The 23,527-nt window shown below is 40.5% G+C and overlaps 1 protein-coding gene across 1 annotated transcript in view; it reads right to left on the bottom strand.

Moving 5' to 3' along the window:
- Positions 1-9,368: 9,368 nt before the first annotated feature.
- Positions 9,369-23,527, bottom strand: part of LOC126457127 (serine protease snake-like) — a 162,976-nt gene continuing 148,817 nt past the window's right edge. Inside the window, exons 6-7 of the mRNA XM_050093191.1 lie at positions 11,227-11,369; positions 9,369-9,614 (exon numbers count right to left, since the gene is read on the bottom strand). Coding sequence (XP_049949148.1) covers positions 9,444-9,614; positions 11,227-11,369 — 314 coding nt within the window. The 3' untranslated portion in view covers positions 9,369-9,443. The remainder of the gene's footprint in view (positions 9,615-11,226; positions 11,370-23,527) is intronic.

Here is a 23,527-nt window from a genome sequence, read left to right as displayed (position 1 = left end):
TAATGAATTTTATAAATAGCGTAATGTAATTTTATTTTACAATGACCAACCTTCCAAACTGTCAATTTTTCTGCCATGTTATATGTACAGTGCACACAGTATTGTTGCATAGATATTGTTGCATAGATATTGATGAATATGTTTAGTGCACATCGCACTAGGTATGTTTACCTTCTCAAATAGCATTACAAATATAAATTCTCATACAAACTTATTCCTTTCAAGTCAGCTTGCTTACCTTCCTTTACATTACTGATATATTTACACCTCAATCCATATACAAGTATGTGTTTTTACTTGGTTCCTTCACCTTCTTTCCTTATTTATATCATTAAATGTTTCATGTATATATAAAATTTCAGGACACATCAAATGAATATTAACATTGTTTGTCAAATGACTGTGCACATTTGCCTTTGTTTTCAACATATCAACTGAAATTGGTTTTTTATCAACATAGAAATGGCACTCAGCTTTGCCTAGATCAATCTTTACTTGATATTTGCAGAAAAATTCCATGCCTAACAAACAATTAACTATTAATTTTTTTTATTACTAAAAATTGGTGTGTAAATATTTCTTCATTTATGTTAATAGATAAACAAGTTTGCAGCCTGACAACTTTTGATTTACTACCCCATGCAGTTATGTGACAATTTTATACTGGTAAAGGAGGTAAACTGAGTTTGTTCCACAGCTCATCCAACAGACTTTGCAAAACTGAATTTGCCATTGCACCAGTGTCCAGCACAACCTGTATGTCTGCATTGCCGATTTTTGGCATTTATTATAACTTTCATTTTGTCCCCTAATCCTTTAATATTACTGACGTGTTCATCTGTATAAATATCATCCCTCTTGTCATTATCTGAGCACATCTTATAAAATACCTATCACTTCTGGTCGTAGTTGTTGGCAGGGGCTTGGCCTGACCTGTTGCTGTTTCCCTGTGGAAGAGGTAGAGGGTTAATCCCCCCATCTGTCACGTCAACTATGTGTATCATGGGTCCAGAATTGTTCCACATATGGCACTGTATTTGACTGGGGGTGGCATAACCCTATTCTAGGTGTCTCCTTCTCCAGTAACCACTGTTATTGTACTTAGTCAGTGGATATTTACTACTATTGCCGAAATTTTGTTGCATTGCTGTTTGGATCATCTCTCTCTCTCTCCCCTGTCTGTCTGCCTCTCTGTCTGTCTGTCTGCGAAATAACAGTTCTCACTATACCCTTGAAGTGGGGCATGTAGATGATTCACTTGTTGCACATTACCATATTGGTTGCAGTGGTTGCTACACTATGAGATCAAAAGTATCCGAACACCTCCAAAAACACACGTTTTTCGTATCAAGTGCATTGTGCTGCCACCTACTGCCAGGTACTCCAAATCAGTGACCTCAGTAGTCATAAGACATTTTGAGAGAGCAGAATGGGGCGCTCCACAGAACTCACGGACTTCGAACGTGGTCAGGTAACTGGGGGTCATTTGGGTCATACACCTGTACATGAGATTTCCACACTCCTAAACATCACTAGGTCAACTGTTTCCAATGTGATAGTGAATTGGAAATGTGAAGGGGCACATACAGCAGAAAATTGTACAGTCTGACCTCATCTGTTGACTGACAGAGATACTGACAGTTGAAGAGAGCCATAATGTGTAATAGGCAGACTATACAGACCAGCACACAGGAATTCCAAACTGCATCAGGATCCACTGCAAGTACTATGACAGGCGGGAGGTGAGAAAACTTGGATTTCATGGTAGAGTGGCTGCTCATAAACCACACATCACGCTGGTAAATGCCAAACGATGCCTCAGTTCCAGAATGAGATTTTCACTCTGCAGTAGAGTGTCCACTGATTTGAAACTTCCTGACATATTAAAACTGTGTGCTGGACTGATACTCAAACTCGGGAAAGGCAAAGGTCCCGAGTTTCAGTCTGGCACACAGTTTTAATCTCTCAGGAAGTTTTGACGCCACAGTTGGTGTAAGGAGCATAAACATTGGATGACTGGACAGTGGAAAAATGTTGTGTGGAGTGACAAATCATGGTACACAATATGGCAATCCAATGGCAGGGTGTTGGTATGACGAATTCCCAGTGATCATCATCTGCCAGCAAGTGTAGTGCCAACAGTAAAATTTAGAGGTGGTGGTGTTATGGTGTGGTCATGTTTTTCATGGAGGAGGCTTGCACCCCTTGTTTTGTGTGTCACTATCACAACACAGGCCTAAATTGATGTTTTAAGCACCTTCTTGCTTTCCACTGTTGAAGAGCAATTCAGGGATGGTGATTACATCTTTCAACATGATCGAATACCTGTTCATATGTGCAGCCTGTGGTGTAGTGGTTACATGACACTAACACCCCAGTAATGTTTTGCCTTGAAAAGTTGTGTGTCGAAGACCTCCATTCAAAGTCTCTTGTATTCCCTGTGATCAGTATTTCTCTAGAAAGGATTGTTCTAATTCTTCATATGTGGGACAACTGTTTGCTTCCACTACCCATAAACAGATGTCACCTTGAATCCATCCTACAATGAATTGAATTTTTTGTTGTTCAAACCAATGTATGGGTAATAGGCTTCTAAATGCTTACACAAATACTACTGGGTGTGTCTTTTTAGATTTCTGCAAAAAGACTGGAAATTGTCAGTGTTTGAGCAAACCTTGATCAATAAGGAATGATGATATTCCTTGTGCTATTTCATCTGACTGTGATGTCATTCACTGGCTCTTTGTTGATGGCATGTCAGTGTTCAACAACACTGGCACATTTGTGTAAGTGTTTACAAATTGTCCTGGTTCACCTGTATCATACTCTGATCATGGTGAAATCAAGTTTGCACAATTATTTTCTGTAGCTGAACGATTCTGGTTTGTAGCTAAAGATGGACTATTTCAACTATTCTTTTCGATTATTAGCTCAGAGAGAATTTTATCTTCGATCATTTTCATGTCATTGTCAATTTTAGTAAGAGTTTGTGCTTCATGCTCAATAATTATATCCTTTAAGGCCTCGACATAACTCTTGTGTTCCTGGATACACTTTTATGTGAGCATGGTGTCACTCTCAAATATTCTCACTTTGACTCTTTCATTTCATTTCTTTACATCACTCTGAAACTCTTCCCATTTGGATCATAGAAATATATGAGCCACTTTTAAAAGACCAATCTCTTGCATGAGTTTGTGAACATCCTCTGGCAATTCTCCGTAAGTCAATATAAATTTGGCTACGTTTGGTTGGCCAGTCATGACCAATTCAGTCAGATTTTTGTGCCCATTTTGCAAGGCTTCTTGCACCTCTACTACCTTTTGTACTTGGTCTGCTCCTTTTCTCTGTTGCTTTTCAATGTCTGATAACTTTTGGCTTAATTGCATATTCGTACTAGAAAACTTTGTGTCAAGTTCATTCGTGGTCCCTGTTAGATCTGTATTCCAATTATTATGCAAAGTTTCAAGATCACCAACTAACATACAGACTTTTTGTTCTGCCATGCTGATGCAATTAGAAAGCTTTTGATTGAGATTGTTGACTTCTGTTGCAAGAGTCTCGATTTTTTAAGTTAATTTTGTATCCAAGTTAATGATTTTGTTTGCTAATTTTGTATTTTCTGACTGCACCCCAGCAATTTCAGTACTTATTTTTGTGTTATCTGAACACATAGTAGCAATTTCTGAACACATTGATCATTTCTGCACACATTCTGAACATTTCAGAACTCATTTTTAATACTGCCTTCAGTATTTTGTTGCTCTCTATCTGATTCCTACCATTATGTGATCCATCCACATTACTCATTCTTACGAGCTCACTTTGTTCACTCAAAATTGAATTGTAAAGATTTTCACTGTCACATCCATTACTTCTTTCACCATTACTATCAAAAATTTCACCCTCCACCATTGATTGAGGATCAGTCCCATCAAGCATGGATCATATATTATCCCTAAAAAGAAAGTGTGATTCGCTAATAATAGTAGAGTTTAAGTGAATATTCTCATTATTTGCAAGTTACTGCCTTGTTGTGAGTCATTATGTTGTCTCTTATTGGCAACAATATCAATACTTTTACATCTTCACTATTATTAATAGTTATTTGTTGCTTGTTGTTGGGTTCCATTTTTGACAAACACATGTGATATTTGATTATATATTTGGCTATATGAATGGGCACCATTGCTAATGAAGAAAAAATTTAACAACAAGAAAAAAAATTTGGAAATTTGTGGTAAGGACTATGGGACCAAACTGCTGAGGTCATCAGTCCCTAGGCTTATGCATTACTTCATATAACTTAAACTAACTTACGCTATGGACAACACACACCCATGACCGAGGGAGGACTCAAACCTCTGCCAGGGCAGCTGTGCGAACCATGGCAAGATGCTTCAGACTGCACGGCTACCCTGCATGGCAAACAATAAGATTTTCTTATGAATACATAGATATAAAAATTAAAAATATTTTTATATCACTTCTTCAAATGATTTCTTATAACTCTTCAGTGCCTCCATTATTACTGGTCTCCTTGCAGATCCTCGTGATCATCCTAACATTTATTAAGATGTACTTTCGTGGACATAAATAAATATTCAAACAACTTTTTAAAACTGCCCTGAATATATTTTCACACACAAACTCTACGTACTACATTCACAAGGTTTACAGTACCTGGCATGCATACATTTTTTACACAAGTCATAATATGCATCTGGTCGTAGCAAATTGAGTATTGTAATCTCTAAATCCTCCAAAAATAAACGAAAAATATACCTATTCAAAAAAGAAGATAAAAATTCACTTGACACCTTCCAGAGAGAGAATCTCCACTCCTTTCAAATTAATGATATAAGTGCTTGAATTCAGAGAAATAGTATCAGCAGCAATTGAGAGATTTATAACAAATAAATTAACAAATGATGGATCTGATCCTCCTTGGTGCACAAAACAGGTCCGAACACTATTGCAGAAACAATGAAACAAACATGCCAAATTTAGCCAGATGTAAAATCCCTAAGATTGGCGATCTCTTACAGAAGCTTGAAATTTAGCTTGGACTTCAATGCGAGATGCCTGTAACAGTTTCCACAACAAAACTTTGTCTCAAAACCTGGCACAAAATCCAAAGAGATTCTGGTCGTATGTGAAGTATATTGGTGGCAAGAAACAATCAATGCCTTCTCTGCATGATAGCAATGGAGATACCACCAAAGACAGTGCTGCCAAAGTAGAGTTACTAAACAGAGCCTTCCGAAATGCCTTCACAAAAGAAGACAAAGTAAATATTCCAGAATTCCAATCAAGAACAGCTGCCAACATGAACAACATGAAGTACATATCCTTGGAGTTGTGAAGCAACTTAAATCACTTAATAAAAGTAAGTCTTCTGGTCCAGACTGTATACCAATTATTTCCTTTCAGAGTATGCTGATGCATTAGCTCCATGCTTGACAATCATATACAATCATTTGCTTGACCAAAGATCCATACCCAAGGACTGGGAAGTTGCATGGGTCACACCAATATTCAAGAAAGGTAGTAGGAGTAATTCAATTAATTACAGGCCCATACCATTAACGTAGATATGCAGCACGATTCTGGAACATATATTGTGTTCGAACATTATGAATTACCTCAAAGAAAATGGTTTACTGACACACAGTCAACATGGGTTTAGAAAACATCATTCTTGTGAAACACAACTAGCTCTTTATTCGCATGAAGTGTTGAGTGGGGATTTCAGTTTGATTCTGCTTTTGACACTGTACCACTCAAGCGGCTTATAGTTAAATCACATGCTTATGGTATAACATCTCAGTTATGTGACTGGATTTGTTATTTCCTGTCAGAGAAGTCACAGTTCATAGTAATTGATGGAAAGTCATTGAGTAAAACGGAAGTAATTTCTGGCATTCCCCAGGGTATTGTTATAGGCCCTTTGCTGTTCCTCATCTATATAAACCATTTGGGAGACAATCTGAGCAGCCATCTTAGGTTGTTTGTGATGACGCTTTCATTTATTGACTAATAAAGTCATCATAAGACCAAAATAATCTGCAAAATGATTTAGAAAAGATGTCTGAATGGTGCGATCATTGGCAGTTGACCCTAAATAACGAAAAGTGTATGGTCATCCGCATGAGTTCTAAAAGGAATCCATTAAAGTTGGGTTACACGATAAATCAGTCAAATATAAAGGCTGTAAATTCAACTAAATACCTATGAATTACAATAATGAATCACTTTAATTGGAAGGAACATGTAGAAAATGTTGTGGGGAAGGATAACCAAAGCCCGCATTTTATTGACAGGACACTTAGAAAATTTAACAGATCTACTAAGGAGACTACCTACACAACACTTGTCTGTCCTCTTTTAGAATACTGCTACATGGTGTGGGATCCTTATCAGATAGGACTGACAGAGTACATCTAAAAAGTTCAAAGAAGGGCAGCACGTTTTGTATTATCGTGAAATATGGAAGAGAGTGTCACTGAAATTATACAGGATTTGGGCTGAACATCATTAAAATAAAGATGTTTTTCATTGCAATGGAATCTTCTCACGAAATTCCAATCACAAACTTTCTCCCATGAATGCGAAAATATTTTGTTGACACTGACCTACATAGCGAGAAATGATCACCGCTATAAAATAAGGGGAATCAGAGCTCGTATGGAAAGATATAGGTGTTCGTTCTTTCCACGCACTATACGAGATTGGAATAGCAGAGAATTATGAAGGTGGTTTGATGAACCCTCTGCCAGGCACTTAAGTGTGATTTGCAGAGTATCCATGTAGATGTAGATGTAGATGGTTTCTTTCAGATCTCAATACAGACAGATAGCTATTAATTAATTAGTGTGCACTGGATTGCTTATTAATAATCATCCCTGGCCTCACTATCTTTTATTGTTGTCACAGATGTTATCGCTATCGAGTGGGCAGAGAGCATGCCCTTATACTATTTAAAAATTAGCACCACAATTTATGTAAGTAGTAACTTGTAGATAACTCTTGTAAATATGAAGGATAAAAGAAAATTTTAATTAGTAGTTACTATATATTTTATGACTATGTTGTAAGTTATTTTTAGGTGAAGCCATATACAGATGGGCTATGATAGCTTTCCTCTAAAACTTAAAGATTTATTGACCTACAGTTGTTTGTTCTAAAAGGAGATATTTTTTGAGGATGCTATATATACTATTTTTCTACAACTGTTATTTTCATGGATGTGAAAATGTAGCAGTCATGAGGGTAACCAAGGATGTCCTACTCACAATACTGGAGTTATTCGAATCTGTATTTATATGTACCTTAAAAATCATAAATTAAAAATAAATGACATACAGACTTAGATATCTTTATGTCTCAGTCTATCAGTCCAACAAACAGGTCAAAGTGACTATACAGAGCCGGCCGAAGTGGCCGTGCGGTTAAAGGCGCTGCAGTCTGGAACCGCAAGACCGCTACGGCCGCAGGTTCGAATCCTGCCTCGGGCATGGATATTTGTGATGTCCTTAGGTTAGTTAGATTTAACTAGTTCTAAGTTCTAGGGGACTAATGACCTCAGCAGTTGAGTCCCATAGTGCTCAGAGCCATTTGAACCATTTGACTATACAGAACATAATTTGCTGAAACTGGTCATCACAATAAATGTTGTACAACAGTGATCTTGGCTGTTTGAAGTTATAATTCTGTTTCAATATAAAATGATATTTTTTTGTTTTCTTAATTTTATTCTTTGTTTCATAATAAAATATTTCTGTACAAATGGAAGATAAGAACATTTATATTCTGACAACTAAATAAAAGCAATGATAATCTACAGTGTTAAATAATGTTTGATAACTGTATTGATATGTAATGAGAAGCTACTATCATTTGTTGAAACAGTAGACCATCTGGCAGATAAGAAGTACCATCAGGATTTTAAGATGTGGCCTTTTAATTTGTTCCCTCTGCTTGGATTGCCTTATGTTCATGAGGCAGTCTGGTGATTTGATTTATTCTGAATAATAATTAATTATTTGAAACTGTGTCTACAATTAATGTAGTCTACTATAGATTTCTTACATATGTTTTCATGTTGCATATTTTCTACCCTAGAAAAGCTCTTTTCAGGCAGGGTAACATATATTGTTTGAAAGTCATCAGACCAATCATGTATCACATTTTGCTGTTTAAGTATTTTATTTCACATAGAACATGCATTTTTTAAATATGAAATACAACCAGTATTACTACCACAACCTAGGTTTAAACTAAATTAAAACTTTTCATGGTCAGTCTGCTTATAAACAATAGCATGTTCATCAACACCCATGAACTAATACACTCATCAGCAAAGTGATTGCTATTATATTTTTCAGGAAAACAAGTCATTATTTAACAAATTAATTAATAATTTGATGCGTAATATTAAATTTGATACATCAGCCATAATTTTTGTAGTCTGTCCTTTAGAAACCAAATCTATCTATATTCACAGCATACTGTTGAGCAGATTTATCTATTTCTATGATTTTCATTTGATCTTTGATGCCAGACAAAGGATACACTACACTCTGATGACATACGTGATGAATTTATATTCAGGAATGAAGTGAGGAGAAAATTTGCAGCCAAAAATTACAGTACAACTCTTGAAGTGTATTAATTCATCTGTTTTGTACAACTACTGACCTGCTTCATGGGACATAAATAACTTTGTGTATCATTTGATGGCACAGCTATTGCATTTACATGCAGCTGGCTGGTTAGAAACTTTTAGAACACTGCTATAATACTGGCTGCAAGTAAACAAAACACTAAGTGATCTGTTACATATAGGACCTTATATCCTTATGTAATCATTGTTGGCCACAACCCCTCTACCCCCAACAACTTTATCCGGGCCTTTGTGTGTGTGTGTGTGTGTGTGTGTGTGTGTGTGTGTGTGTGTGTGTGTGTGTGTGTGTGTAAGAAATATGGAGGACTGAGCAACTTCATTTTGAATTTCACATTCACCATTTACAATAGCTTTTAATTTAAAATCTTAAGAACTGTTATGACAAAATGGCAGAAATATCATGGCCATGGAATAAAACCAACTTTGTTCCTTCCTTCCAGAACCACTGAAGTAGTGTGGCAGTGCAAAACTAAACTGGAAGAACAAATATAAGTGTTATCAGATATTAGATGGAACTGTCTTTTCTTTTCTTGTTTGTCATATTGGCTCACTTGTAATAATTTCCAAGTCATAAATGCAAAATTTGCATTTTCTTCTGTATTCCAACAATACTTTCTATACTTCTTATGTTCTCTCTTTCATCTGTGATTTCTTGAAGTAATAAACTGTACAGTAAATCAAAGAGTGCAATGAAGTGTAGGGTACCAGTTTTCATATATATCTGAATAATATTATCTCTCAAACAGACTGCTCATATTTAAGGCCAAACAATTGACTCAATCCATGGTAAGTATTCAGCAATGCTTGTATACATGGAAGGTTGGCCTGGCAACCCACAGGGCACAAATCCCCACGAAGTTAATCCAGCAACACTGAACTGACAGTGAGGCTTGTCAAGCCGAACTTGAAGTGGACCTCCGGAATCACCCTGGAACAAAATGCAATGGAAAGGGTAATGTAACAAATGACTTCCAAACCTGAAAATAATTAACATTCACAAAAATGAAATACAAGGGTCATTGCATTCTTCATTTTTGGTGAAAGACTTAATATCTTGTATTTATAGAGCTCCAGACGGAATTCACTTTTCGAATAGTTCTTTATTCTATAATTAGATGTAGAAAGTTTTTTGTGTCATGGAGTAACATCCAAGCTTACAGCTCTTCCATATATTATGGAAAGTGCCACGTCATTATGGGCAAATAATGCCGATGAAATTACTTTGGCTTTCTGCACTTTTTTATAATGTGCTCCATTCATTTATTTATGCTCTTCAGTTCTGATTTTAATTTATTTATTTAATTAGCAGCTTATGATGTACATCTATGGAGTAAGTCCAAGTACATATTTGCTTAGTCAGTTTTCCAATAAAATACATTACTTTTACTGATTCTAACTATAGTTTTGCCCCCCCCCCCCCCTCCATGAACCATGGACCTTGCCGTAGGTGGGGAGGCTTGCGTGCCTCAACAATACAGATAGTCGTACCGTAGGTGCAACCAAAATGGAGGGGTATCTGTTGAGAGGCCAGACAAACGTATGGTTCCTGAAGAGGGCAGTAGCCTTTTCAGTAGTTGCAGGGGCAACAGTCTGGATGATTGACTGATCTGGCCTAGTAACACTAAGCAAAATGGCCTTGCTGTTGTGGTACTGCGAACGACTGAAAGCAGGGGAAAACTACAGCCATAATTTTTCCCGAGGGCATGCAGCTTTACTGTATGGAGAGCTGCATCAAACCAGTCTCAGGACTGAAGACCATCACAACAACAACAACAACAACAACAATAACAACAACAACTGAAAATTAACATCATAGTTACAAAATTTTAGATACTGTAAACTGAATGGATTTTATGAGGCATACATAGTCTATGTACATAAAGTACAGAACATTTAATTGCAATAATTCTATGCTATGGGTCCATCATTTTATATACACGGTATAACACAGCCACATGTCACATACATATTCTAATTCCCATTTTGTTTGCATTTATAAAAATAATTAACAGCAGTAATACTGTAAAAAAACAAAATCTTTAGATAGAAAAATGCATTTTGCCAAACCCATTTTGAGACACATTGTACATAAAAATAATCAAAAAGGTTCTTGATAAATTTGCACCCAGAAAGTTGAGTAACTTGCTGAAAAATTTAACACTTATTTGACAGAAATTTTATAATAGCAGTAACACAGATAATTTGAATACAGTTCATGACATTTCTCATGTTTACAACTGCAGGAGTGTAGGACTACTTCAGTGACATATGGCAACACATGGGGAATTAGAGGGAACCCACCTTATTACACCATTCTTCTCATAAATCTTTCAATTGCCTAAATTCACATTTGCAAGCCCATACTTTGATAATCATAAATACATTCAAGTAAATATTAATTAAGCAGTGCCAAAAAATGAGCAGTTTCTCTCTCTCTCTCTCTCTCTCTCTCTCTCTCTCTCTCTCTCTCTCTCTCTCACTGTCACTATCAATCTATGTTACCAATGAATGAATAATGAATTTCATGAGAGCTGTCTTACACTGCAAGAGTCACGACCACCATATTTTTCTGCAGCACATATCATTGATCCATTAACTTTGATATAACTCCTAACCCGAAATGGGTCTGTTTTTTGGCACTGCGATGCAGGTATTTCAGTGACATCTACATAGCGTGCAATGCCTACGAGAAACATGAAAGAGAGAGTATCAATAATGCAAAATGAATTATAATTTTTAAAGGATGTATTCAAAAAGTGAACTTACTGTTGCAGGAGTAGATTAAATACACAGAAATTTATGAACAGTTGTTTACATCAACTATTTTTATGTCCTAATTAGTCTTCACAGTTTGCCACCGGATAACTTTGTATGAATTCCACAATATTTCCTCAGAGCAACTGTCCAACATCTTCAGGTGGTTCATCCTAGCTCGTGGCTAGGTATGTTGTACCTAGCCACCAGCAAGGTTGAAGCACCTGAAGGTGCTGGACAGTTGCTTTGATGAAATATTGTGGAACTTGCACAGCTTCATCAAGTGGCAAACCCATGAAGACTATTTGCAACATATGCACCAGGAAAAGGCTCTTGTATTTTTATGTCAGTGATAAAATTATTCAAAGGTAGACAAGTTTATAATTAGCCATGAAATAATTTTTTTATCAATAAATTGCAAGTGTACAACTGAGAAATGAAAAAGTTTCTCAATATAAATTTGTCTTAATAATCTTATTAATGTAATTAATAATGATGCTACTGTAATGAATGACTCTTCACATCACAGGGATGTGAAAGCTAAGGTAAAGGCAGACTCATGAATTTGAACGCACAACCTCTCAGTTTTTCAGGCCCACACTTTATCAATGGACAATGAGGCCCGAAAGGACACTTCCATCTTGTCAACACATCAGATGATTAGATGTCTGAATGATATGAAATTAAGGTGCACGATGTATAAGAATTGTTATTGAAATCACAAGCACTGTATGATGTGCCCATGTCGCAGTTGCTCCATGAATTATTCATGTACAGCTAAAAGCTTAATGAATTAAATATCTTCAGTTAAACATGGTAGTGTTAGCTAGTGACTATTTGGAAGTACTTAGCACAGAAGTAAAACGGCATCAAATACTGATAATCTGGTTGAAGAAGTGCCAGTTCTGCAAGGTTTGCAGAAGAGCTCCTGTGAAGTTTGGAAGGTAGGAGTCGAGGTATTGGCGGAATTAAAGCTGTGAGGACAGTGCGTGAGTCATGCTTGGGTAGCTCAGTTGGTAGAGCACTTGCCCGCGAAAGGCAAAGGTCCCGAGTTCGAGTCTCGGTCCGGCACACAGTTTAAACTGCCAGGAAGTTTTATCATCAATGTTTGCTGGAGAATGCACACTTCTTGGTTGTCCTGTTGTTTCTTCTTGAGGGTAGATCCAGTCTCCTCAAAGTTATTAATCCAACATTTTATCACATGTTTTGACGGAATGGCATCATGATTTCCTAAATTATAAAAACATTGAAACTCCATCTGCTCTGCTACCAAACTCTCATTGTTTCATAAAAACATTTTTATGGCTAACACACACGTTGTCAGTTCCACTGATCCATGATTACTGAAATGGCAGACGGTTTACTTGCTAACTGTCACAAACCCACAATGCTGGCACCCATCCATGGCTGTTACTACTCATTTCAAACATTCCCATTATTCTATGTCACCCTGTATCTGAAAATTATTGAACAAAGGAAACTCCAGGTGAAAATATCAACAACGTGGGAAAGAATGGGTTGCTACTTACAGTAAAAATTAAAAGACACTTACACAAAGATTTTGGCCACAGCCTTCATCAGAAAAAGAGAAACACACACCATTCGTACACAAAAGGGAAGCACACTTCACGCAAACACAAGCTCCAACTCTAGCATCTCGGACCAGAATCAGACTACTGTGTGGGATTCAGGCAGCAGTCTGGATGGGCTGGGGAAGAGAAAGGGATAGTAGGGTCCCCTCTGCCAAAGGAACCCTACCACTTTCCCACCTTCTCTCTGTTTTTGCTCCTTTCTTCCCCACCCCCTACCCACAACCTCCTGATATTGTGCCTGTTCACATTCTAGTCCCTGCACACTCCGCTAGACCATTCCTCTCCCCTCCTCCCCCCCCCCCCCCTACTATCCCCACCCTCTTCTGCCCCCTCCAGGTTGCTGCTTCCATCCTTCATTATAGCTGAATTTTGACCTGAGCTACCAGAGTTGGCAGTCTTGTGTGCATGAGGTGTGCTAGCTTGTGTATATGAAAGGTGTGTGTTTCACTTTTACTGATGAAGGCTGTGGCCAAAATCTTTGTGTAAGTGTCTTAATTTGCATGCCTGCAGCTTAACATGTCATCTTCATGGTACGTAGTGATCTATCCTTTCCTATATTGTTGAGTATTATTGAGTCACTTTTCTGCTCCAAAATGTTTCATCTTCTACAAAAATCTCTGAAATAATGAGAAGGTTACAATTTATGAACTCAAATTAAGATGAACATTATATCTTAGTTATGCTATCTTCACCAAGAAAAGTAGAATTCATTTCAAAAGTAAAACAATTTGAAACAAGGTTGTCACAGATTTGAGGCAGGACATTTTAAATTTACAGAAATTCAATTCCAAAGACACATATACCCTTTCTCTCATCCATAAATTATCTCAACATTATAATTCTGTGTTTGCAGTGCTCCATTACCATTGTTAGAAATGAAGTTCGCTTAAAACCAGTCTTTTACAATTTCAATACATACACACACACACACACACACACACACACACACACACACACACACACACACACACACACAACCACTTTATGTGAGATAGGTTATGGCACTTCACAGAGGCAGCTTATTATTACTGAATCTCTGTGGTCATGCAAATTTTTATCTATTTGATATCCTCTTAAGTTTCACATCACGATAAAATCTACATGACAATAGGGTTAATAATGGACAAGGAATAATTCTGCATTTAGTATTTAATTGGACTTTGCAAATGGATATATATTTAGGAGTGATCACAGGAAAAAGGAGCCTTTAGTTTGGATTAATAACTTTAACCACAGTTTAATTAATTATACATGTGTGTTTCAGAATGATAAGGACAAAAACTATAAGAGTTTGGAAGGAGGAAACTTTCTGAAGCTGAGCAAATCTTTTCAAAAAATAAGACCCATGATTTTTTGTCAGACTTTTAAAAGCAACCTAAAGGATACCACACCCCAAATGCTGCAGAAACACCCGACAGAAGTTTTAGGGAAAAATATTGAGAAAGTCTGCCCTGATAGCTGAGTGGTCAGCGCGGTGGTCTGTCACACTAAGGGTTCCGGGTTTGATTCCTGGCTGGGCCAGAGATTTTCTCCATTCAGGGACTGGGTATTGTGTTGTCCTCATTATCATTTCATCATCACCAGTGGAAGGCAATGGGAAACAACCACAGGAATCACTTCCCTAGACACTCATGCAATGGACCTCTCTGACTAGGCTTCCCCCATGACCGACCTGCTGCAAGGCAGAACACAAAGTTTTGTCAAGGTAGAATTTTGAAAAAACTGGTTTGAAGTCCTCAGAAAATACGACAAAAATGCAAAGTGAACAAGTGAAAGAGTTCTGGAAGGAGAGAGGAGAACAACGAATAAGGAACTGAAAGTGGTTCACGGGCCTTATTTAGACCATCTAAGAAGAAACAGAAGGGAGGATGGGGAAAAAAAGCCTTGCATGAGATTTTGCCATAGTTGCAGAACATCAAGGCAGTGTTTCCTTTTTATTATTAGTTACATCTAACAATAAATGCAGCTGTAGCAGTTTTGGTGGTTACCATCATTGACAGGTGCTCTGCCATAGAGGCATGACCAAGTGTAAGCTCAATATATTCCATCCTACTTTCTTCCAGCACCCTACAGTTTCAGCAATATGACTAATTTATTTCAGTGTTACCTGTAGCACCTTCTCCATCATTATACCTTTTTTCCACTCACACTTTCTACCAAAGCATCCTCTTAGGATGTAGCTATTATGATAACATGTTGTAATTCACAACATAAATAAGAGCACCACACCAATCAAGAAATATATTTTGCAGTTCAAGTCCAATACAAGTGTCAAAAACATAGTACACAGTCCTAAAGAACAAGCCACAAGAGTAATATACACTCCTGGAAATTGAAATAAGAACACCGTGAATTCATTGTCCCAGGAAGGGGAAACTTTATTGACACATTCCTGGGGTCAGATACATCACATGATCACACTGACAGAACCACAGGCACATAGACACAGGCAACAGAGCATGCACAATGTCGGCACTAGTACAGTGTATATCCACCTTTCGCAGCAATGCAGGCTGCTATTCTCCCATGGAGACAATCGTAGAGATGCTGGATGTAGTCCTGTGGAACGGCTTGCCATGCCATTTCCACCTGGCGCCTCAGTTGGACCAGCGTTCGTGCTGGACGTGCAGACCGCGTGCGACGACGCTTCATCCAGTCCCAAACATGCTCAATGGGGGACAGATCCGGAGATCTTGCTGGCCAGGGTAGTTGACGTACACCTTCTAGAGCACGTTGGGTGGCACGGGATACATGCGGACGTGCATTGTCCTGTTGGAACAGCAAGTTCCCTTGCCGGTCTAGGAATGGTAGAACGATGGGTTCGATGACGGTTTGGATGTACCGTGCACTATTCAGTGTCCCCTCGACGATCACCAGTGGTGTACGGCCAGTGTAGGAGATCGCTCCCCACACCATGATGCCGGGTGTTGGCCCTGTGTGCCTCGGTCGTATGCAGTCCTGATTGTGGCGCTCACCTGCACGGCGCCAAACACGCATACGACCATCATTGGCACCAAGGCAGAAGCGACTCTCATCGCTGAAGATGACACGTCTCCATTCGTCCCTCCACTCACGCCTGTCGCGACACCACTGGAGGCAGGCTGCACTATGTTGGGGCGTGAGCGGAAGACGGCCTAGCGGTGTGCGGGACCGTAGCCCAGCTTCATGGAGACGGTTGCGAACGGTCCTCGCCGATACCCCAGGAGCAACAGTGTCGCTAATTTGCTGGGAAGTGGCGGTGCGGTCCCCTACGGCACTGCGTAAGATCCTACGGTCTTGGCGTGCATCCGTGCGTCGCTGCGGTCCGGTCCCAGGTCGACGGGCACGTGCACGTTCCGCCGACCACTGGCGACAACATCGATGTACTGTGGAGACCTCACGCCCCACGTGTTGAGCAATTCGGCGGTACGTCCACCCGGCCTCCCGCATGCCCACTATGCGCCCTCGCTCAAAGTCCGTCAACTGCACATACGGTTCACGTCCACGCTGTCGCGGCATGCTACCAGTGTTAAAGACTGCGATTGAGCTCCGTATGCCACGGCAAACTGGCTGACACTGACGGCGGCGGTGCACAAATGCTGTGCAGCTAGCGCCATTCGACGGCCAACACCGCGGTTCCTGGTGTGTCCGCTGTGCCGTGCGTGTGATCATTGCTTGTACAGCCCTCTCGCAGTGTCCGGAGCAAGTATGGTGGGTCTGACACAGCGGTGTCAATGTGTTCTTTTTTCCATTTCCAGGAGTGTAGTATAACAGCAAATAGTTTTGTTTGTAGGGAATGGTCCATGCACAGTACTGTGAGTGAAGACAGAACTGCATGACTAGTGGCAGCCACATAAATAAATGGCCATAGTGAAGCCTGGTGCAAGTAGTGCTAAGGGTTACCGGTGCAGATTTCCTGCGTGGAAAATTTGTAGCAGTGCCTCTCTCTGCTGGCAGAGCCACATAGTACCAGAGGTAGAAAAACAGATTAGTTACAATGGTGAGGGGGGCGGGGGGGGGGGGGGGGGAGGGTGAAGTATATGTGCTGTATAGCCCCAAACTCAATAGGCTGCTGAGGGCATGTTGGGTAAGAGTGAAGGCAATCTAAGTATCCAAGAGGAATGCAGGATTGACCAGCTCCCAGTCAACCCACACGGGGGCATGTAGCTACAAGAAGCCTGAATAGTGATGGGACCTGGGTTGCAGAGTTGGAGAGGAGGGTGTCAGACACTACGCTGGTTTCAAGTCTGGCTCGAAAAGGTGGTGATGGCCCAGTTGGAAATGCTGCTTAGGAACATCTGGCAGCACTTCCTGCTGTGGCCCATCTGATCCTCACTGGGTGGCATTGGAAGGAAGAGTGATCAGTGCACATCTGGGGGTGGGCAAGGAGAAAGGAAAGGCTCTTGAGGTGGAGTGGAGAAAGAAGAGGTTGGGGAACTAGCGGAACATCACAAGGCATCATCACTGCAACAAGTGCACTAGAGTGTAATCGGGGACGTAGGTGGATGGCCACTACAGGCATAGTTGGTTTTAATGATGGATCATTGTTCTGTCACATGTGTCCAAGCTGAACACACAGTGGCCCATTTGCTGCCTGATTATCATCAAGATCCATTTGTCCTGATGCCTGAAACTCCAAACCTGCAATTGGGTGCTCAGTGTGAAGTGCGGAGATGGAGTGGGCAGCTAGCTGGAATCATCAGCAGAAAGTGCTTAAGTATATGCAGCTGGTGGCCATGGATGAACTCCACTTGAATCTAGTTATCTATTAGTGTAGCCCTGTACTAAGAAAAAGGTTTAAAGCATCATCCATACAAAGTTTGTTGCTATATTTACAGTTTCTCATCTGCATTTTAAAAAGCACGGTCAAGTCTCTCACCTTCTGCTTTGGACCGGGCATGGAAGGGTGGTGACAGGACGAGTTGAATAGCATTCTGTTAGCAGAAAGTGGCACAAAGTTGTGCTTGGAACTGGGGCCTGTTACCTGACTGTCATACAGGGAAGGCCTTCTAGGCAAAGACTCTAGTGAGTCCTTAATGGTGGCCTCTGTACTGGTGGTACAACAATTAACAACGCAAGGAAACCAAAAATTAATGTTTATGACTATGTTTATGACTATCAGCCAGATGGTGTTCAGAAAAAGGTTGTCAAAATTGAGATGAATCGTCTTTCAAGACTGCCATGGCACCAGCAACAATGAGGATTGGCAACATGCTGCCCGCTGTGCTTCACATTTATGACAATTCTGGATGAGGTGCTTAACATGCTTGTTGATTCAAGGCCAGTAGACATAGTGAGTGGCTGGTATCTTGGTACAAGACAGATCCCAGTGACCATGGTACATGAGACTGAGAATGTAGGGCCAAAGGGGTTCTGGAAAGACTACCTTTAGGGGTTTTTCGTCTGTCTGTACAAAATGTTGCCATCCACAAGAGTGCACATATGACAGAGGTGAAAATAGTGCTGTAGGGGTTTGAAGTTATGACTGGGTATCTGGTTCAGTCATCTCTGCAGGAAGTAGAGATGCACTTGCTGCAATACTGTATGCTTGCTGGTGTGTCCCAATTAAAGAAAAACTGTTATCTTAAAATGTTTTTCAAAATGTCTGATAAATATCTTAAAAAGTGCTGAATATTAAATATTCAGTGAGTCAGACTCAAATAAGTGAATTCAAAGTATAGTTGTAGGTTGTTAAGGTTAACCACAAAGTTATGAGTAATAAAAATTGTGCAATTATGCAGGAATGTTTAACATTACAACAATGCAGTCTCAAGTAAGTACTAACTCAGCTGTGTACCTTACCAGATTCTTCTTGCAGCTGCATAGTGATTTTCTTGTGGGACACTTGAATAAAATATAACATCTCGTTACCCACCAGGCCTCAACCTCCGCAAATTTCAAGTTGCCGCCGCTCATACCTCACCTGTCATTAAACAACATTTTTGCCGCTGTACTTCTGCCTCAACTGACATTTCTGCCCAAACTCTTTGCCTTTACAAATGTCTGCTTGTGTCTGTGTATGTGCAGATGGATATGTGTGTGTGCGTGCGCGAGTGTATACCTGTTCTTTTCTCCCCCTAAGGTAAGTCTTTCTGCTCCCGGGATTGAAATGACTCCTTACCCTCTTCCTTAAAACCCACATCCTTTCGTCTTTCATTCTCCTTCCCTCTTTCCTGAAGAAATAACCATTGGTTGCGTAAGCTTGAATTTTGTGTGTATGTTTGTGTTTGGCTGTGTGTCTATCAACATGCCAGCACTTTCGTTTGGTAAGTCACATCATCTTTGTTTTTAGATATATTTGTCCCACGTGGAATGTTTCCCTCTATTATAATCATATCATTAATTTGAACCCAACAATTACGTTTGTTATTGTCACTGTTGCATTTTGAAATCTTTTCTGTCATTTTACTTTCTCCTTCTGTTTTTGCAAGTAGTTTCACTTTGTACTCACCTTCTCCTTTTTACTGTAATCTACCATACAATTTTATCCCGCCTATATATACTCAATAATACGTAACCCACTTCCAAACCATAACCAAAAAAAATTTTTTTTTTCCTCTTTTAACGCTTTCGCTGCTATAAAATCCACCGTTTCCAATTCACAAACAGTTTCTTTCGCCTATTAAACAACCAATTCGGCTAGTTCTAATAACTTTCGCTTTATTTCCATTTCCGTTTTTCCCACATCACTGATCATTTTTAGCTGCCTCCCACAGGTTTTAACGTCATTATTTCTTCGTCAGACAATTGTTAGCCTCATTTTCACAATCTGCCACCACAAAACCACTCCTTTTAGTACTTTTACACGCAGTTTTTTCGAAATTTCCCAAATTTCTCCACCCTTTAACGTGTTTTGGCGGCAACACAACCACCTAACCTTTGTGCACATCATTGTTTACCAATCCAAGTTCACCACAGGATCAACATAGCTCAGCTTTAACCAACACTTTTTCGACTTTTTTCAACCAGATCTCCATTTGCTTTCTAGTTCACCTTTATCTCTCCCCATATATTTTTATTTTTTTTTCATTTTCATTTCAGCCTCATGTTACACTTTCCACCTTCTAATACCATGTCACCCTCTCAACGACCCCATTAAGTTTTATTTACATTCCCTCTGTAAACATGCATTCGCCCTACACCAGGTTACGCACACATATTTTATTTACTCAGGCCTGTCTGACATTTGGCATTATCCCCGAAGACCTCACACTTAAAGTTCCCATTTCTGGCTGTAACCCTTCTTTCCATCAGTCCCTATACCAGCTCCAAACTGAACAATCCATTGACCTCACCCACCTAATCCTTCACCTACACATCAACTCAGCCAATGAACACACCCATCAACTCCTATCCTTAATAAAAGTCCTCAATCTTTCCTCTCCCACATCCACACCGGCTGTTCAGAGCATCCTCCTACAGGCCAACCACAAATTAGAACAGCATGCCACCGTCCACCTCAAAAAACTATCCAATCTCTTGGTTTCCCACCTCTGGAAAGGCAACTCACTCACCCTTCACAACCTTTCCAGCAAACCTCAACCTCCTCTCATTGCACACAGACCCAGTCTCTCCTATGTACTCAATCTCCCACTTCCAGCTCCACTGCCCCCAAAACCTCAAAATTCTAATCAACACAATCTGGAACCATAACACCCTAATTCGGTAGTTAACCTTTCCTCCAAACCTCTCTCCCAATCTGAAACCTCTGTCCTATCCAAAGGCCTCACCTTCAGCCCTATCCCAGATTCAACCAAACAGCCCTCGTCAAAGATTTACTGTCCTACACTCGTACTCTCTGCTGGAAATATCACTTTGCCACGAAGAAAAATGATCCTAATCCTACTCCTAATGATCCAACTCCCCAAGACACTATCCAAATTGAACCCTGCCTGGAACAGTTCCGTCCTCCGTCACAGCAGGACCCACCTCCTCTTCCTCAAAATCACCCTCTCCAAACTTTCCAGGAATTTCTGACTTCCAGCCTAGCCTCTCAATCCTTCTTAAAAAACCTTAATTCTACTCCCAACATCACCACTGCTGAAGCCCAGGCTATCCGTGATCTGAAGGCTGACCAATCCATCGTCATTCTTCCAGCGGATAAGGGTTCCACGACCGTGGTACTTTATCATCAGGAGTATGTGGCTTAGGGACTGCGTCAGCTTTCAAACAACACTAAATACAAAGTTTGCCAAGGTAATCCCATTCCTGATGTCCAGGTGGAGTTTCAAGGAATCCTCAGAACCTTAGGCCCCCTACAAAACCTTTCACCTGACTCCATAAACCTCCTGACCCCACTGACACACAGCACCCCTACCTTCTACCTCCTTCCTAAAATTAACAAACCCAATCATCCCGGCCGCCCCATTTTAGCTGGTTACCAAGCCCCCACAGAACATATCTCTGCCTACATAGATCAACACCTTCAACCCATTACATGCAGTCTCCCACCCTTCATCAAAGACACAATGACTTTCTCGAATGCCTGGAATCCTTACCCAATCTGTTATCCCCCGGAAACCATCCTTGTAACCACTGATGCCACTTCCTTACATACAAATATTCCGCACATCCAGGGCCTCACTGCGATGGAGCACTTCCTTTCACGCCGATCACCTGCCACCCTACCTAAAACCTCTTTCCTCATTACCTTAGCCAGTTTCATCCTGACTCACAACTTCTTCACTTTTGAAGGCCAGACGTACCAACAACTAAAGGGAACAGCCATGGGTACCAGGATGGCCCCCTTGTACACCAACCTATTTATGGGTCACTTAGAAGAAGCCCTCTTGGTTACCCAGGCCTGCCAACCCAAAGTTTGGTACAGATTTATTGATGACATGATCTGGACTAACAGTGAAGGACTCCAGAATTTCCTCTCCAACCTCAATTCCTTTGGTTCCATCTGATTCACCTGGTCCTACTCCAAATCCCATGCCACTTTCCTTGACGTAGATGTCCATCTGTCCAATGGCCAGCTTAACACGTCTGTCCACATCAAACCCACCAACAAGCAACAGTACCTCCATTGTGACAGCTGCCACCCATTCCACATCAAACGGTCCCTTCCCTATAGCCTAGGTCTTCGTGGCAAATGAATCTGCTCCAGTCTGGAATCCCTGAACCATTACACCAACAACCTGAAAACAGCTTTCGCATCCCACAACTATCCTCCCAACCTGGTACAGAAGCAAATTACCAGAGCCACTTCCTCATCCCCTCAAGCCCAGAACCCCCCACAGAAGAACCCCAAAAGTGCCCCACTTGTGACAGGATACTTTCCGGGACTGGATCAGACTCTGAATGTGGCTCTCCAGCAGGGATACGACTTCCTCAAATTCTGCCCTGAAATGAGATCCATCCTTCATGAAATCCTCCCCACACCACCAAGAGTGTCTTTCCGCCATCCACCTAAACTTTGTAACCTCTTGCTTCATCCCTATGAAATCCCCAAACCACCTTCCCTACCCTCTGGCTCCTACCCTTGTAACCGCCCCCGGTGTAAAACCTGTCCCATGCACCCTCCCACCACCACCTACTCCAGTCCTGTAACCCGGAAGGTGTACACGATCAAAGGCATAGCCACGGGTGAAAGCACCCACGTGATTTACCAACTAACCTGCCTACACTGTGAAGCTTTATATGTGGGAATGACCAGCAACAAACTGTCCATTCGCACGAATGGACACAGGCAGACAGTGTTTGTAGGTAATGAGGATCACCCTGTGGCTAAACATGCCTTGGTGCACGGCCAGCACATCTTGGCACAGTGTTACACCGTCTGGGTTATCTGGATACTTCCCACCAACACCAACCTATCCGAACTCCGGAGATGGGAACTTGCTCTTCAATATATCCTCTCTTCCCGTTACCCACCAGGCCTCAATTTCCGCTAATTCGAAGTTGCCGCCACTCATACCTCACCTGTCATTCAACATCATCTTTGCCTCTGCACTTCCGCCTTGACTGACATCTCTGCCCAAACTCTTTGTCTATAAATATGTCTGCTTGTGTCTGTATATGTGTGGATGGATATGTGTGTGTGTGCGCGAGTGTATACCCATCCTTTTTTCCCCCTAAGGTAAGTCTTTCCGCTCCCGGGATTGGAATGACTCCTTACGCTCTCCCTTAAAACCCACTTCCTTTCATCTTTCCCTCTCCTTCCCTCTTTCCTGATGAGGCAACAGTTTGTTGTGAAAGCTTGAATTTTGTGTGTATGTATGTGTCTGTTTGTGTGTCTATCGACCTGCCAGCGCTTTCGTATGGTAAGTCACATCATCTTTGTTTTTAAGATGATGTAACTTACCAAACGAAAACATTGGTATGTTGGTAGACACACAAATAAACACAAACACACACACAAAATTTAAGCTTTCGCAATGCACAGTTGCTTCATCAGGAAAGAGGGAAGGAGAGGGAAAGACGAAAGGATGTGGGTTTTAATATTAATATTAATAATGACAATATTAGTTTCAACTGCAAATGATGAATGTGGTTGTAGATTTTACCCATTTTA

Source organism: Schistocerca serialis, chromosome 1 (assembly GCF_023864345.2).
Source record: "Schistocerca serialis cubense isolate TAMUIC-IGC-003099 chromosome 1, iqSchSeri2.2, whole genome shotgun sequence".
Lineage (NCBI taxonomy): Eukaryota > Metazoa > Arthropoda > Insecta > Orthoptera > Acrididae > Schistocerca > Schistocerca serialis.
Note: the sequence above shows the minus strand (reverse complement) of the source record. Positions and strands in the feature narration are given on the sequence as shown.